Source organism: Trichechus manatus, unplaced genomic scaffold, assembly GCF_000243295.1.
Source record: "Trichechus manatus latirostris isolate Lorelei unplaced genomic scaffold, TriManLat1.0 scaffold00233, whole genome shotgun sequence".
In the NCBI taxonomy this organism is placed as follows: domain Eukaryota; kingdom Metazoa; phylum Chordata; class Mammalia; order Sirenia; family Trichechidae; genus Trichechus; species Trichechus manatus.
In genome coordinates, this window is record NW_004444169.1 from 669,766 (window position 1) to 686,496 (window position 16,731).

At 41.3% G+C, this 16,731-nt stretch overlaps 1 protein-coding gene across 1 annotated transcript in view; it reads right to left on the bottom strand.

The window, feature by feature from the left end:
* Positions 1–16,731, bottom strand: part of HUWE1 (HECT, UBA and WWE domain containing E3 ubiquitin protein ligase 1) — a 190,657-nt gene that overhangs the window by 24,667 nt on the left and 149,259 nt on the right. The window contains exons 47-55 of the mRNA XM_023743061.1: positions 9,027–9,238; positions 8,396–8,578; positions 5,122–5,294; positions 4,625–4,773; positions 3,815–3,890; positions 2,896–2,994; positions 2,204–2,337; positions 1,850–2,018; positions 249–477 (exon numbers count right to left, since the gene is read on the bottom strand). Of these exons, the coding sequence (XP_023598829.1) occupies positions 249–477; positions 1,850–2,018; positions 2,204–2,337; positions 2,896–2,994; positions 3,815–3,890; positions 4,625–4,773; positions 5,122–5,294; positions 8,396–8,578; positions 9,027–9,238 (1,424 nt within the window). The remainder of the gene's footprint in view (positions 1–248; positions 478–1,849; positions 2,019–2,203; positions 2,338–2,895; positions 2,995–3,814; positions 3,891–4,624; positions 4,774–5,121; positions 5,295–8,395; positions 8,579–9,026; positions 9,239–16,731) is intronic.

Here is a 16,731-nt window from a genome sequence, read left to right on the forward strand (position 1 = left end):
GAACTCTAAGGCCCTGAGGGCTTAATGCATAATACTCTCAAGCAAAAGAACACGACTTTCAATTTGGTTTTCTGAAAAGGCTGCACGTATAATCCACAAAGAAATGGGATAAATACCTTATCTGTGTGCGTGACAAGACCATTAAGCAACTGATAGATTGTTTCCCCCAAGGTCAGGACAATGCTGAAGCCCAGTGAAGATTCTTACAAGAGCTCCAGCAAACCCAACAGGTCTTCTCTGCAACTCACCTCTGAAGTATAAGAGGAGGGTTGGGCTGGCGATTCCCTGGGTAGTGAACATGAATGGTGTGGCCTGTATTGGCCGTCAGCTGCCTTAGGGTTCTCTGACTGCGCCCGATGCCCTGAGTGAGACGAGTGGTAGAGGAGCCACTGCCCAGTGTCAGGGAACTGTGGTCTGCATGGCGTACCATTAGTGGGTGGGTGGTAGGGATATTTCCTGGGGATGGGGGGATGTCTGCTGCAAGGACAAAATACAAAGGAGTCAGTGCCAAGAAGAAATTTCTTCCGTGGTTGCTCAAACAGAACCATGTCTCCTGGGCCTTACTTCCTCACACGGAAACCTGAGCTTTGTCCTTTCTCCCTCATTCCCACACCTCATTTATGATCACTGACACTACCATAGCTTATGCCACCATCTCTTGCCTACATACTGCAACAGCCTCCTATAGTACCTTATCCCAATCCATTCTCCACACTACAGCCACATGATGCTTCTAGGCCCCGCAGAAACATGCTGCTCCCTCCACCTTAAAGATTCTTCTCCCTCTTCTTCACCTGCTCTTTTATTCTTAAGACTAGATGTCACTTCCTGTGTGAAGCCTGACTTCTACAGATTGGGTTAGATAACCTTCTACTCTGTGCTTTCTTACCATACTGCAATGTGATGCCTGCTTACTTATAATTCCTAATAAATCATAAGCTCCTATGAGGGATGAGGACTGTTTTCTTATTTACTGTTGTATCCCTAGTACCTAGGACACAGTAGGCACTCCTCAAATATTCAATTTGTGGAACGGACAAAGACTCAGCTATAAGGAAGACTGATGAGAATCACAAAACAGCAAAGATAATCACAGAAGGTATATTGAAAATTATCTAATTCAACCCCTGGCATGCCCCCTCCCTCTTTCCTTTTGAAACCTTTCATTTACAGGTGATAAACTGAGGCTCAAAGAGGTAAGAGATTACTTGGCCAAGACAAGAGACCAGAATAGTTCAGTGTTTTCTGCTATATCATGCTTGTGATTTGGGGTCAAGACCTGTCCTATGAAGACAGCTTAATTATAGGAACTTGACTCTCTAACTGGATGCTAGAAGGGAACTTTGATGTTGATAGGGGAGGAGGGAAGAAATTCATTCCCTCCTCCTGAAAAGATGCATCCTTGATGAACAGGGTGAATATGCTCAATTCTACTCCCTAATGCAAAGTTCAAAGGTGTTCATCCAAACCCTCAAGATCCAGTACTACAGACATAAGAATTATCGATTGCTTGTTACTATAGCGTGCATATGGGTGTGTGATGCAGTCAGCCCTGGTCTCATACATTTTATTTTTCCAAATCAAGCAAATCATCAAGTTGTCCAGGGTCTAAAATGGCTGCCTGTTAAGTGAGGTGGAGAGAACAAAAGCAGCCTCTCACTATTCCTTCTTCTAAGTATACATTACTGAGAGAGATGGATTCAGATATCCCTTGCCCCAGGGAAGTCAGCATAGGAAAAGAAGTTCTGTATGTATCAGAGAGATAGTTGTTTTGGTTCACTGCTTGGCTTACCCTAGAGAAGGGTATAAGAATCAAGAGATAAAACCCAGCTGAGCCCTTGTATCTTACTAGCACTGGAGAACATGTTGTCAAACTCAATGATGAGATCATCCTCCCGGTCAAAGCGCTCAAATCGGACCAAGGGAGAAGCGTTCATATCAGGGTAATCCTCATCCAATTCCATCTCAGAGCCATCGTCGTCATCGTCTTCATCTCCCTCTTCACCTTCATCATCCTCCTTAAGGGGAAAATAGGAGATGGAGAATTGCTGGAGGTAAGGGTTTTCTGAAGTCTGGTGTCATGGCCACATTTGCATATGAGGGAGGGAGGCGCTGAGGCTAGCAACCCAGACTGTTGGTTTTCTCCAGCTGTGTTCCCAAGGAAGAGGTTGTCTGAACCAACCCAAACACAGTCCCCCCTCACCTGATCATCTTCCTCATCTTCCTCCTCCTCCTCCTCTTCATCCTGACTATCATCCTCATCCTCGTTACTGCCACTGCTGTCCTCTTCCTGAGTGTGCTCCTCCTCATCCTCAGGGTCCAGGATATTCATGGAATCTAAAACAAAGGGAGCACATTGGAGGACTATACTGAGTAGCTAGAAAACAGGCTACTGTGCAGGCCAGCAGATTGACTGGGAAGGAGATGGGGTATCTGACTCTAGGAGAGGAAGAACCAGATTTGGGGTGATGTACAGACTTAGTGAGCCAGCCCTGATTTCCTGAGAGTGCCAATTGATGCATCAACACACTGAGCAGGGTGGTGCTTGAGGATCAATGGTCTAGGACTTGGCCAAGTCTGCTGGTGCCCCCTTGCCTTTTCAGCCCTACTTTGCTACTAACTGCATCCTGTTGGTAAGAGGAAATCTGGAGCGATGATAGCAGGTGGGTGAGAAGAAAGCGAACCAAGTAAGAAGTGACAAACTTTGGGCAAGCAGTAGTAATATGTTAATTGAAAAACTGGCTGAGGATAAAGTGGATGGTGTATGTCAGCGCATGCATACAGATGCTTCCTTATTCTGCACATTTGGGCAGCTGCCTCCAGGAAAACCCTAGTGTAGTGTCTGTCAGACGTGCAGGGCAAGAAGGGAGGCCTTTCTGGCCTCGGCACTCTCACCTTCTCGGTTGGCCTGCAAGGTGGAAGCTTGGCTGAGGTTGGAAGGAGCTTCATCCATCAGCACGTCCTCTTGTGATTCATCCTCTCCACTTCTGCTCACTGAAGGTTACAGAGCAGAGCCTTCACTGAACAACAGAGGACTTCCCTTTCCAGACTGGGTGCGCCTAAAGTAGCTATGTACACCTAGTAGATATCCACTTTTTTTGTATGAGGGAGAAGACCTGGATTCTCTGCTATCAACTAGCTAAGTGAGCTTGGCCAGTCACTTTACCTGTCTGAGTCTCAGTTTCCTCATCTGTAAAATGGGATGATCACATCTGCCCTGCCAATCCCATTAATTGTGAAACCAAAGAAGATACTGGGTGTGAAAAAGCTTGGTAAAATTTAAGAATACGTGTCTACTTGCGTTTATCCTTTGATTTACTCGACCGATACAATAAAAATAAGTAACACATACACCTTAGAGCCAGGTGACAGTAGGGTAACCGCTGTTGTTTTCCCTCCGAGATGTAAAAAGGGCCACCCTTAGGGAACAATCACTCTTTTTACGCACTACTGAGACTCAGAGGCGAAAAGCCTCTGGGTTTCACTGAAGAACTGGAAGAAAAGCGCGTCTCACCCTACAGCCTTCTCTAGGCTTCCAAGAATAAACACTCTTTCAATGTGTCTGATGTATCATCTATACTGACGGTCACCCCCACAGCCACCCCCATACACAGGCAACACTTCAGACCTGCCACAGGTCTGTAGATGGCTTGTGAATTTCTCATCTGTAAGACCGTCAACATCAAGACAAGCAGCAATCTAGGCTGGCTATGAGCCCTCAGGCAGAGCTGAGCAAGCAGATGATGAGAAAAAGGGTCCTCCCAAGAGAGACTGAGACAAAGGAAGAGGCTATACTCAGTTCTGGGGCTCTCACCTATAATTGTACTGTTCCCAGATCCGCCATCCCTCTCAAGCAACTCATCTATCAGGTCCTCCAGCTCATTCTCAACCTGCAGAGAAACAGAACATATATATGGATGCACACATTGTGCTAGTACTGAAACCCTAAAAAAGCCAGCAAGGGAGCATACATTTCTAGGACATGTGTGACAGTGGATGTTACATAAAAACCACACAGTTGGTGCTAATAGCACAGAAACTACCACTTGCTGCCAATCCACACTCAAGACTGTCCTTCAAATGGGTTCATCCCAATTATCTGATACCCGGTTAGTCTTTATACTGTCCAGGAATACACGCAAATCTCCTTAGAGCCAGCAGTTTAGGACCGCTGGCCCAATTTCTTACCCATTGCTACCAGGCTCCAGAAATTACAATACTTTCTTTAGGGTCTTTAGAAGACTGCCACTTAATGCCCCAATGAGAGCTGGTGCTATAGGTATAAGGTGATGTTAAGGAGCTTCCATTAATGACCAGAGCCAAGTAAATCAAAGACCCTGAGCCCAAAGGCCACAGGCCAGCCTTCTATTTCAACATTTCACCTGTGCTTACGTTTTCTTGTTGGGATCCATACCATTTCATAGTACATGGCATCCTGGCCCTGCTCCCCCTCATTTAATACAATTCAAACACATTTACTGAGCACCTACTAAGCATATCATCTGTGCTTCTCTGCAAAGCAGACAGCATTGAAGCAAGGATCTAAAGTATTCACCCACCCACACCACCTGGTGGTTTGGTTCAGTGTCGTAATAGAGGTATGATGGGTGATCTGCCTCCCTACCTGCATCTCTTGTGAACTGAGCACCTCAGGCTGCCCAGCAATCACCACTGAGTCGGTTTCAGCCTCCCCATCCATGATATCCCCATCTGCCACCTCTGTCTGAGTGACATCATGATCCTCCTCCTGCACTTCTGCTTCCCCAGGCTCGCCTGAAACAATCAACCAACCAGCAAAATAATCAAAGGGTGCCTATGTGCTAGGCATCATAAGGCAAGCATGAAGACAATGAGGTCCCTTCCCTGGGCAAGTTTACAAGTTCTCAGAGAATAAATGAATGTGTGACAAAGGAAAAGACAAGGCTACGTGTGAGGATAGCAAAATAAGGCTGCAATTTTAAGCAACTGTGGGGCAGATTCCCATGCTACTACGACAGATCTCTGGAAGGCCAGCAAGTTCCCAGGGAAACAATACCAAGCTAGAACAGTTGTGATCCCATGTCCATTAAATAACTACTCTCACCCCTCCAGCTCTCCAGTCCATTGGTTCTGCTTCCCTACCTGGGTCCTGTTGGTTGCTATTGGAGTCTTGAGAGGCTCCTTGGGCATCCTGCTCAGACTTGCTCTTGCTAGAAGCGCTCTTGCTGCCAAAAAGGCTACTGGGCTGGTTCACAATCCGGGAAAGTGTTTCCAAAGGCTTCAGAGCAGCATTTACTGTGTTGGCCATGTTAGGACTGAGATAAGGAAGATACAGAGATGGACTGAGCACAGAAATAGCAGATGTCCTATAAGTACTACTACAGCCCCTATAACAAAAGCTACTAACAGAGAAAGGAGCACAAGGTTACAGAATTAATACTCTGTTATTATTTAAAGGAGAAACTAACTTCAAGGTCTTCAAGGAACCCATCCCAGAAGCAAGGATTAAATCAATGCCATATTTCATGGGGCTGTGGTAAGCACATGAGGAACAAATTTCTGGACTGGAAGACAGAACATATCCTGGATGATCATGTGCAAGTAACAAACCACTTTTCAGACATATCCAGGTTCTTTGTGTTAATAAACATTAGCATTTAGTTACCAAATCTTAAAAGAGCACAAAGGAACACGATAAAAAGTTTTAACTCCTGTGGATTTCAAACTGCTCTCTGTAGGACTTCCTAAGGTTCAGTACAGGGGCTGCAGTTGAGAGGTATGGCGTGATTTCTCATTGTAACAAAGTGTGTGAGGTCAAGTCAGCTCCCACTAAAACTAGAGCAGCTCTGCTTTTATTAGTGCCTCCTAGCACCCAGATAGTAGTCTCTGATATCATCCCACACTAAAAGGAACCAGAACTCCTCAGAGAAATGAATGATTCCAGGAAAGGGACACAGGAGGTACAAGGTGAGCCTGGGGCATATCACTGTGCTAGACGGGGCTTTCAAAAATTAATGGGTCATTACCATAGGCCAAATTTGAGACAAACTGAGCATCAAAAATAATGATGATGGTAATGAATTATAACACACTGAATATAAAAAGAATCCCAGTCCATAGGGATCAAAAGCGGGGAGAGGGAGTTCTTTATTACAGAAAAATGCTGGCTAATAAATAAGAACAAGAGAATCAAAAAAATCATCAATTTGCAAGCAGCAACGTAACTGAGTTAAAAATCTTCGGGGCATAGGATATTCACATGATCTCAAAGTATCAACTCAGATTACTTATTAATTACAAAGGGGGAAATCTAGCAGGTACCATCTAACTATGTGATCAAACTTAGCATTACCAATAACGGGACAAATTGGCATTATGTGTCTCCTGATGTGATACACTGAGGAGGACACACATCACGTATGTAGTAAAAAAGTATTATTGTCAGAAATATTTAACCTGAATCTAACCACAAGGAAGCAATTAAGACAAATCCAGATTGTGGAATATTCTACAAGACATCTCGTCTGGACTCTTCCAAACAGTCAAATGTCATAAAAAACAAAAGACAAATGACAACCAAATGCAATGTGTGATCCTCACTGGGCCCTGGACTAAAATATCCTTCTCCTCAGGCTATAAAGACATATTGGAATAATTGAAGATATCTGAATATGAAATACATAGAATATTATTATATTAATGGTAAATTTCTTGAATGTGATAATGGTATTCTAAGCCATATAAGAGAATATTTGTTCTTAGAAGACATATGCTGAAATACTTAGAGGTTAAGTAACATGTTGGCAACTTTTCATTAACCTAGGTGAGACATATGAGTGTTCATAACATTACTGTGAGTTTGAAATTTTTAAATGTTTTTAAAAAATTTGACGGGGTTGTATTAAAAGGACAAAGAAGCCAGCTCAAAGAGGCCCACTGGCCAAAGGTATAGTAACTTGAGCATGAAAAAGAATGACAACTGTAGTTAATCCAAAAAATTCAATAACTGATTTTTAAAATCCATGAAAATTCCTGAGTCTACTACTTGGGAAACAGTCAGAAAAAACTCACATACTAACATTTGAGGTGGTGATTAAACCTATTTTCGATTTTACTCTAAAAATTGGCAACTAAAGGGAAAAATTAAGTTTTTATCCTTACTTTTCAGTAGGAACTGTATTTCTGGGTAACCAAATAGGCTTTCCCTATTGAAATAGGGCTATATCACAGAAAAATACTGGCTAATAATATAGAAAGAATGATAGAAATTACAAAGTTGTCATTCATTAACCCTCAAAGAAATCAAGTGACTTAGGCAATGATTATCAACTAGTGTTAACACTATTAATTAGGTAGATGGTTACTAGTGAGCATCTGTACAGTGCCAAAGTAACAACACAGATTACTTTCTAGCAAGAACTGGGAAAACAAAACAGTACAATGACAATTATTTCTCTAACCCACTGGTCAGTCTCAATATCATCATTAATGGCAGTTCAAAGAGATGTGTCTTGTCTCCTAAAGATAAGTATGAGATGTACATCACCTAAGATACTTCTAGCCAAAAATGTTTAAATTTCTCCATTAAGCTTTTAGATCTAACTAGCAGTTTACAGAAAATACAGGGAATAGAGGAATAAGTTAAACTATACTGCAAGGAAGCAACTGGATCAAATCTAGAGGGCAAAACATTCTACAGGACAGCAGGTCTGGTAACTTCAACTAGTTAAGTTTCATAAACAACAGTTACAGGAAAAAAAAAGTTAGATTAAGAGACATTCAAAGGTCATAACCAGATGCAATGCAGGGCCCTTAGTTAGACTCTGGTTAGGACAAAAATTTTTGAATACATATGTGGGCATCTGATAGGACGAAAACTTAAATGTAAAGGTTAGAGACCATTAACTGAAAACAAAACAAAAAAATCCCAAACAACAACCAGGTTACACAATAGCATATATGGTATAACATCATTTTAATACAAATAATTATTTATGTATGTAAAGAAAAACATTGAAAGATATACAATAAGGTAACAGTGGTATCTGGGTGGTAGGAATATGGTATCTACTTTCTTATTTTTGTTCATTTGTATCTCTTATAGTACACATATACTCGTCTTATAAAAAGTTATTTTTAATTAAAGTGGAGGGGAAACTTGAAAAAAAATCACTGATACAGTCTAACTCTTGGGAAAAACAAGATCTAGAGAAAGGAAAGTGCTTTGCTAAAAAAGCCACAATACTAAGAACTCAGGTCTCCCACCTACATCCAAGTTTTTTTCTCCCACACCAGCTCCCTCTTTACTACTCATTTGGTGAGGATGGATGTATGAAATACTTGGCAAATGGAGAAGTAAGCAGCATGATTAAACAGAGGGGAAAAGCCTGGAGTGGGAGCCAGGGAATGATTTTACCTGGACAGGTCCAGGCTGTGAGGCACTCTTGCCAGGTCATTAACCAGCCCCTTCTTCAGGAAGAGTCGAATGATGTTGTTCATCCCGTTGTGCTGGGTCTTGGCTGTGGCGCTGCTGTAGAAGCTGGAGGTGGAGGGGCAGGACTCCATTATAGTACTGATGATACACATCACTGCCTGAAGCCTAGGAAATAAGTTTGACACCGCTATCATGTGAATATAGCATTCTCAGGCCACATCTTCACTAACTTGCCTCAGACAATCTTCCTGTGCCTTTTGTGTTTCCTTCTGGAAGTAACATCTAAACAGGTGAGAACTCCCTCCCAAGGTGGTAGCATTCTTCATTTTCTTTAAACACATTTTTAAAAGTAAGATTGAATAACCTGCCCAACTTCTTGCTTGAACAGACCCTGGAAATACAGTGAAAATGCCCCCTTGTTTTCTCTAAGGTGTTTACCCATCTCCTCCAAATGTAATCAGTGCTTTGGACATTTTGAACTACTTGACAGAACCAAAGAATATACAATGCCAACATGACCAGAACTCTTGGTCAAGTCCAAGGAACCCATGGACCAAGAATGGAGTAAGGGGATGCTATTAGATATCAGCACTAGGTCACGTATGGATTTTACCTGGCATGTTTCTCTGTACTCTCAGCCATAGCCAGTGCTCGCCCCAGGGCTGCCTTTACTTCATTCACTAGTGCCACCTGGGCATCTGTGCCACTCCCTGCAGCGGCCAGGCTTGCGAGGAATAGGCGGGCCAGGGCAGGTGTGTCCTTGTCTTCTGCATTCTGGGTATGTGGGAGGAGGTGGTCCAAAACAAAAGCTAGCACACTGCAGTCCTGAAAAGCCATTAATCACGACATTTACTGACAAGCACAATTATGCCATTTATCATTTGCACAGCAACAAGACACACTCACATGTAGTTGATCCTTTAAGTCACCCAATGAGTCATTATCAGGTCTACTTAATAGACAAGGAGACCAAGGCACAAAAGTATCAGCTAAATAAGTAGCAAACTCAGATTTTATGCTTTCAAATCCCATTCATTTCCCACTACATAAGCTCACATATCTTCATTTAGATGCCATTTGGTATTTCTTAAAACATTTTTATTGTAATATTTAACAGAACTGTTCACAGCAAATCTATAAAATAAGTAAGACAAATTAAACATTTTCCTCATCTGTCAAATGGGTAACCCAAGGCCCAAAGAAAAGTGGCTTACACAAAGAATTCAGTCAATGGCAAAGGATTCAAATCTTGACTTCTGGTTGAGTGCTATAATCCCTGTCAGAATTCAATTAAATTTTAATATTTATTGACACCTACAATGTGTCCAGCACCCTGTGCTAGAAACTGCCAAGAACTGAAGGAGAGATAGTATAGCCACAAATATGAGTATGCAAAAATAAAATAGTAACCCTACTTTGAGGGTTACTTAAAATAGCAAAAAAGGCTCAACAACAGGGGAAGGAAATTAAGTTAGACTCTTCTTTTTCTCTAACAATGATTTCTGCCCTGATTAATTCCTTATCTTAGAAAGAAACTTAGTTCTGTTGTCATTCAAGCAGATTTTGGATCAAAATGCACTGAAGATTTTGGAAATGGATAGAGGTGAAGGTTAAACAACACTGTGAATATACTAGGTGTCACTGAATTGTATACTTAAAATGGTTAATTTCATGTTATGTGAATTTTAACTCAACAAAAACAAATGCATTAAAAAATTCTAGAGGCTGAGAAACTGGATACAGTGACCTTATTAACACAGAACTATTAGAAATACAAATAATTTCCCAGCACTGAAAAAAAGTTAAAACTGCTTTCTGAATAACAGTGTAAAGAATGTGATATGACATTACCTGTAAAAACGCGAAAAAAGCACTGTAATTTGGGAAAGCAGTGTGACTGAGTAGAAAGGATTTGGCTTTGGAATCTGAGACTTGGGTTCTAATTTTAGATCTGCTACTCTGCAGTGTGACCTTGGATGAGTTACTTACCTTCTGTGCCATCTTTCTCTCTGTTAAAGAGAGCAATACCAACAACCCTGCTGTGCTGATGTGAGTTATTATCAATAGTATTTGTAAGGTACCTATCAGTACCCAGTACTAGTAATCAATTGACAATAATATATTAAACAGATACTTAATAAATTTGCAATTAAATCTTATCACACAAGTAATGCTATTATAAATTATGACTACAACTGGCATAAACGAGTAAAAGTTTTGAAATAAAAGCCTAATATATATTCAATACTATACCCTACAAAGGACTTAAATCCAGAACATATAAAGAACGCAATAGAAAACAAGAATAAAAGACTTGGACACTTCAAAAAAGAGAATATTCAAATGGCTAACAGAAACAAGAAAAGATGGTCAACAGGCAAACACAAATTTTAGCCATACTGCAATACCACTACAAACTCAACTAAAAAAACCAAAAAACCAAATCTGTTGCTGTCGAGTTGATTCTGACTCACAGCATGGCTAAAATGAAAAACAGGAAGAATACCAAGTGCTGGCAGGAAAAAAACCAGAACTCCCATATGTTGCTGGTGATAGAAGAAACAGACACAACTACTTTGGAAAACTGTTAGGCACTATCTACTAAAGCTGAACATATGCATGTCTGAGAGCTCACCAATTCTACTTCCAAGTATATACCCAACAGAAATATCTAAGTATGTTCACCAAGATATGTATAAGAATGCTTGTAGCAGTATTATTTAATAGCTCCAAACAGAAAACTACTGAATTGTCCATTAACAGTAGAATGGATAAAAAAAATTATGGTACATTCATACAATGGAATTCTATACAGCAAATGAAAATAAACTACGACTACAAATAAAAATGAGTATTGCAAACATAATGGTAAGAACAAGAAGCCAGAAATAGAAGAGTACATACCATAAGACTGTATTTATACATAAAAGTATAAAACCAATCTATGGCAACAGAATTTTATCTAAGATAATGGTTACCTTATTGGATAGAGGAGCCCTGGTGGCTCAGTGGTTAAGAGCTGTTAATCAAAAAGGTCAGCAGTTTGAATCCACCAACTGCTCTTTGGAAAGCACGTGGAGTAGTTCTACTCTGTCCTATAGGGTTGCTGAGTTGGAATCGACTTCATGGAAATGGGTTTTGGTTTCTTTTGGTATTGGATGGAAGAAGAAAGATGTAAGAAGGCAAGATGCAACAAGAAGGGCACTTTCTGTGAAGTTGGTAAGTGTTATTTAATTGAACTAACTACTTAGGATTTATTTTTTGTATTTATAGTTGGATTAAAGTAAAAATAGCTTTAAAAAATAAGCAACTGTGGATGAACCCCTGAAACTATTGCACTGAGATAATCTTTTTAAACCTTAAACCAAAAATATTCCCTGAAGTCTTCTTAAAACCAAACAATAGTTTAGCTTAACTAGTAAAGAATATCTATCTTGAGCATTGTGCTCTTTCAAGATCTATCTATATGGGATCAAAATTACAACACTGACTCGAAAGATTAGATAGGAACCTTAGGGGACTGTGAGTTTATGTTAATGGGGGAGAAACAACTCAGAAAAGGAGGGGGAGAATTACTGCACAACTTGATTGTAATCATTGTCACTGAACTGCACATGTGGAAACTGTCAAACTGGTGTATGTTTTGCTGTGTATATTCTCAACAACAACAAAACAGCTGCTTTCACAGACTCTGTCTGCAACACTAGTACCCCTGTTATACTATCAGACTCTTTGCGGCTTACTAACCATAAAATTACTGTAACTCATGAAACAAGATCCCTTTTGCGAAAAAACCTCCTTGGACACTCTTTTTACATAGAAAAATCTAACCTGAAGATAATTTCATGTGAACACAAAGAAAATATAACTTCATTCTCTTCCACAACTCTAGAGATGACATATAGGCTTTTCCTGTATTTTTTATTCTTGCTACTGCTAACACATCCGGTGTCTTTGGATGTGTGTGAGTACATCTGAAAACTAAACACCTATATTTCTATATATTTGGTGTATTCAACTGTCCTCTAGACACCACTGCTTAGATGCTCCATGGATACCTCTCAAATTCTACATTTTCTCCTCAAACCTTTTTCTCTTCTATGTTCTTGTTAGTTATCGACCCACAAAAGGGGGAAAAAAAACACAAAACAAGAAACATCCTTGACCTCCTCTTCATCATCCAAATCCAATTCTTGTCCATTTCTACCTACAAAACATCTCTTCAAATTACTCATTTTTTCCCAACTTCACCAAGATCATGTGTTATCTAGATTACTGTCAGGTTCCTAACTGGTCTCTCTCACTCCAGTCTTGCCTTTTGCAATCTCCACACTGCACACCAAGTGAAAACAAACCTCATCAACTTATACCCTGCATAAGTCAATGGCTCCACATCATGGGAAAAAAGGTCTAGCTCTTTAATGTGTCTTAAGAGGCCCTCATCACTGAGTTAGCATATAGCATGCATGGGTTCCTAGCAAGGTGCATGACACAGAAGGTACTCAAATGACAGAAGTATTTGTGATGTTAATTATTATGTGTCAACTTGGCTAGGCTATGACTCTCAGTGGTTTGACAGACACTATGTAATCACCTTCCATTTTGTGATCTGATGTGAACAGCCAATCAGTTGAAAGGGGAGTGTCCTTGGGGGTGTAGCCTGCCTCCAGTATATAAATGGATGTTCTGGCTAAGCCACACCCCATCTCCTGCATTCTACTTGTAGCCTGACCGCTGTGCTTCTTGGGACCTAAGTCCACAGAGGCCTTCAGCCTGCCGCCTGACCTACAGATTTTGGGTTCGTCAGGCTGTGCAACCACATGAGCCAGCACAAGCCTTCAGCCTGCCGTATGACCCACGGATTTGGGACTCGTCAGCCCCCACACAATTGCATAAATCATTTCCTTGAAGCAAATCTCCTCATTTATACATATACTTCACCTGTTTTACTCCTTTAGAGAACCCAGACTAAACATTTGGTGCCAAAAGTGGTTCTAGAGGAACAAAATCTTAAGGACGAATTTTCTGAATTGGTTCTCAAGTCTGGCTAGATTTAAAGGCACTAATGACTCTATTTCCAGCAGGAAAGAGGGTACTGTTAATCCATGGCATAATGTGGCAATAGAAATACGCAAAATATCACCACCATTAGATCAAATATTTGTGAGGGACAAGGCTCTGGGTGATTGTGTATTTGGTACCTTTCAACACTGTTGTCAAACTGACAAGTACAGTAAAACCTGCGGAAGTTGGAACCTGTGTAAGGTAGAAACCTGTCAGGGAAGAAAAATTCAAATATTTTCCACTGATAGCGATAGAAAAGTGGTAAGACTGCAACCTGTCAAAGGTGAAAAACTTGGCGAGACCCAGAAAAACAAGGTAGTCCCACTGAATTCCAGCTCTCACAGGTTTCACTGTATAAGGAAGCTGGCTGGGTGGTCCTACTTTTGCTAGACAAAGTGGAGAAAGAAAAGGATGAGCTTAGGGTTTCAGAGTCCCAGCTCAAGTGCTGCACAAAGGACCTGAAAGTTGCCATTTGTGTCCTGAAGGAAAGCCTTATTTCTTGTAGTGAAAGAGCTAGTATCGCTGAAAAACAAACCCAGAATCTTATTCTCAAGGGGTGGCTGAGTCACAACTCAAATTGAACTCCCAACCTTGAAAGGTGTCTGAAGTTAAAGTGGGTACGGACTGTCAAGACATGGGATCCTAAAAATTGGGATGGGTACATATGGGCAGATAAGGGTGAAACTGGGTATGTTGAGCCCCTAAATTATGTTTAATCACCTTTGGCAGCAGAACAAGCTCTTCTACCCCATCCGAAGAGATTAAACTTTGCTAAATCACCTTTGCCAGTAAAATCAGCCCTCTTGCCTCCATTTAATGACATTAACCCAGATGCTTCAGGGGAGAATTTGCCTGAGACATTGCCTGGGGCACTGCCTTAGGTGTTACCTGAGGCAGATGCCTTGCAAGACATTGCTGAATGTCCCCAGGACCCAACCCCACCACCCATTCTTGCTTCTAGACCTACAACTAGACTCAAGTCCCAGCAAGCCCCCAAGAGGTGAGGAGATATGCTACACTCCAAAAGAACTGCATTTTTTTCTAATATATATACACACACACCTGGGGACTATGTGTGGGAATGGCTATTAAGGGTGTGGGATAATGGTGCAAGGAACATAAAGATAGATCAGTCTGAGTTTATTGATATTTTATGGGCCCACTAAAGCTGAGATTCTTCATTTAAAGTTTTAGCTTGAAAAGTCAGAAAAGGATTTAACAGTTTATTTAGTTGGTTGGTTGACTGAAACGTGCATAAAAGGTGATCTACCACTAAATGAAGCTGAAATGCCAGAACTGCCTTGGTATACAATAGAAGATGGTACCCAGAGACTTAGGGAAATTGGAATGTTGGAGTGGTCCACCGACCCACCCAGGTAAGGCCCAGAGGACACCCCTTTCACTATAATTGTAAGGAATAAATCTGTGAAGGGAGCTCCAGTATCTGCTGTGATTGCTCTTCTATGTAGGTCAGATTTTCCAGTGGGAACTGCCCTCACTGAATTGGGAAGCCTAACTACAATGGGGGTGATTGGATCCCAGGGTGGCATGGGCCAACTGGCAGCACTTAATCGACAAAGACTAGGTGGGCAAGGTTACTGTAATGGACAGCAGAGTTAAAGCAGTAATCAGAATAGTCTGACTCGTACGGACTTACAGTGTTGGCTACTTAGTGACGGCGTTTCTAGGAGTGAAACAGATGGGAAATTTACTATTTACTTGACCTGTATAAGCATAAGAACTCTAGGTCAACGGAACAGCAGTCTAACTTGAATCGTCAAAAAGAAGAGTCACGGCCCCTCAATCAATTCCCAGGTATGAACCAGTTTATAGACTTGCCCCAGGCAATGTCTCAGGCAAATTCTCCCCTGAAGCATATAGACCCCTTGAATGATGAGGAAGCCAGGTCCTGATGAGCAAGGATCCCACTACATGACAAAAATTTATACTGTTAATTTTTCTCCCAGTCTTCCCCAAAGGGATCTATGGCCTTTTATGGGAGTGACTGTTCATGGAGAAAAGGAGATAATTAGACTTTTCGGGGACTGCTGGACACTGGTTCTGAACTGACACTAATTCCAGGATATTCACTGTGGCCCACGACTCAGAGTAGGGGCGTACGGAGGTCAGGTTATTAATGGAGTCTTAGTTCAGGTCGGCCTCACAATGGATCAGTGGGTCCCTGAACCCATCTGGTAGTGATTTCCCCAGTTCCAGAATGCACAACTGGAATAGACATACATCCCTGACATGTGGAATAAGGGCTATTATGGTAGGAAAGGCCAAGTGGAAGCCATTAGAACTACCCCTACCTAAGAAAATAGTAAACCAAAAGCAATACCGCATTCCTGGAGGGATTGCAGAGATTACTACCACCATCAAGGACTTGAAGGATGCTGGGGTGGTGAGTCCCACCACATTCCTATTTAACTAGTCATTTGGCCTGTGCAGAAAACAGATGGATCTTGGAGAAGGACAGTGGATTATCGTAAACTTAACCAGGTGGTGACTCCAATTGCAGCTGCTGTTCCAGATTTGGTTTCATTGTTTGAGCAAATTAATACATCTTCTGGTACCTTTTATGTAGCTACTGATCTGGCCAAAGCTTTTTCTCACTGCTAGTTTCGAGTAGGGCCCAGAACAAGAGAAGGCTCTGCAACAGGTTCAAGCTGCCGTGCAAGCTGCCACATGGGCTATATGACTCGGCTGATTCAATGGTGCTTGCAATGTCAGTGGCTGATAGAGATGCTGTCTGGAGTCTTTGGCAGACTCCTATTGGTGAATCATAGCACACACCGTTAGGATTTTGGAGCAAAGCCCTTCCATCCTCTACAGATAAATATTCTCCTTTAGAGAAGCAACTTCGGGCTTGTTACTGGGCCTTAGTAGAGACTGAACATACTTAACCATGGGCCACGAAGTTACCCTACGACCTGATCAGCCCATCATGAACTGGGTGTTGTCTGGCCTACAAAGTCATAAAGTTGAACATGCACAGCAGCACTCTATCATCTAATGAAAGTCGTATACAGGCATACCTCAGAGATATTGTGGGTTTGGTTCCAGACCACCGCCATAAAGTGAATATAGCAATAAAGAGAGTCACACAAATTTTTTGGTTTCCCAGTGCATATAAAAGTTATATTTACACTATACTGTAGTCTATTAACTATGCAACAGCATTATATGTCTAAAAAAACAATGTACATACCTTAATTAAAAAATATTTTATTGTTAAAAAATGCTAACCATCA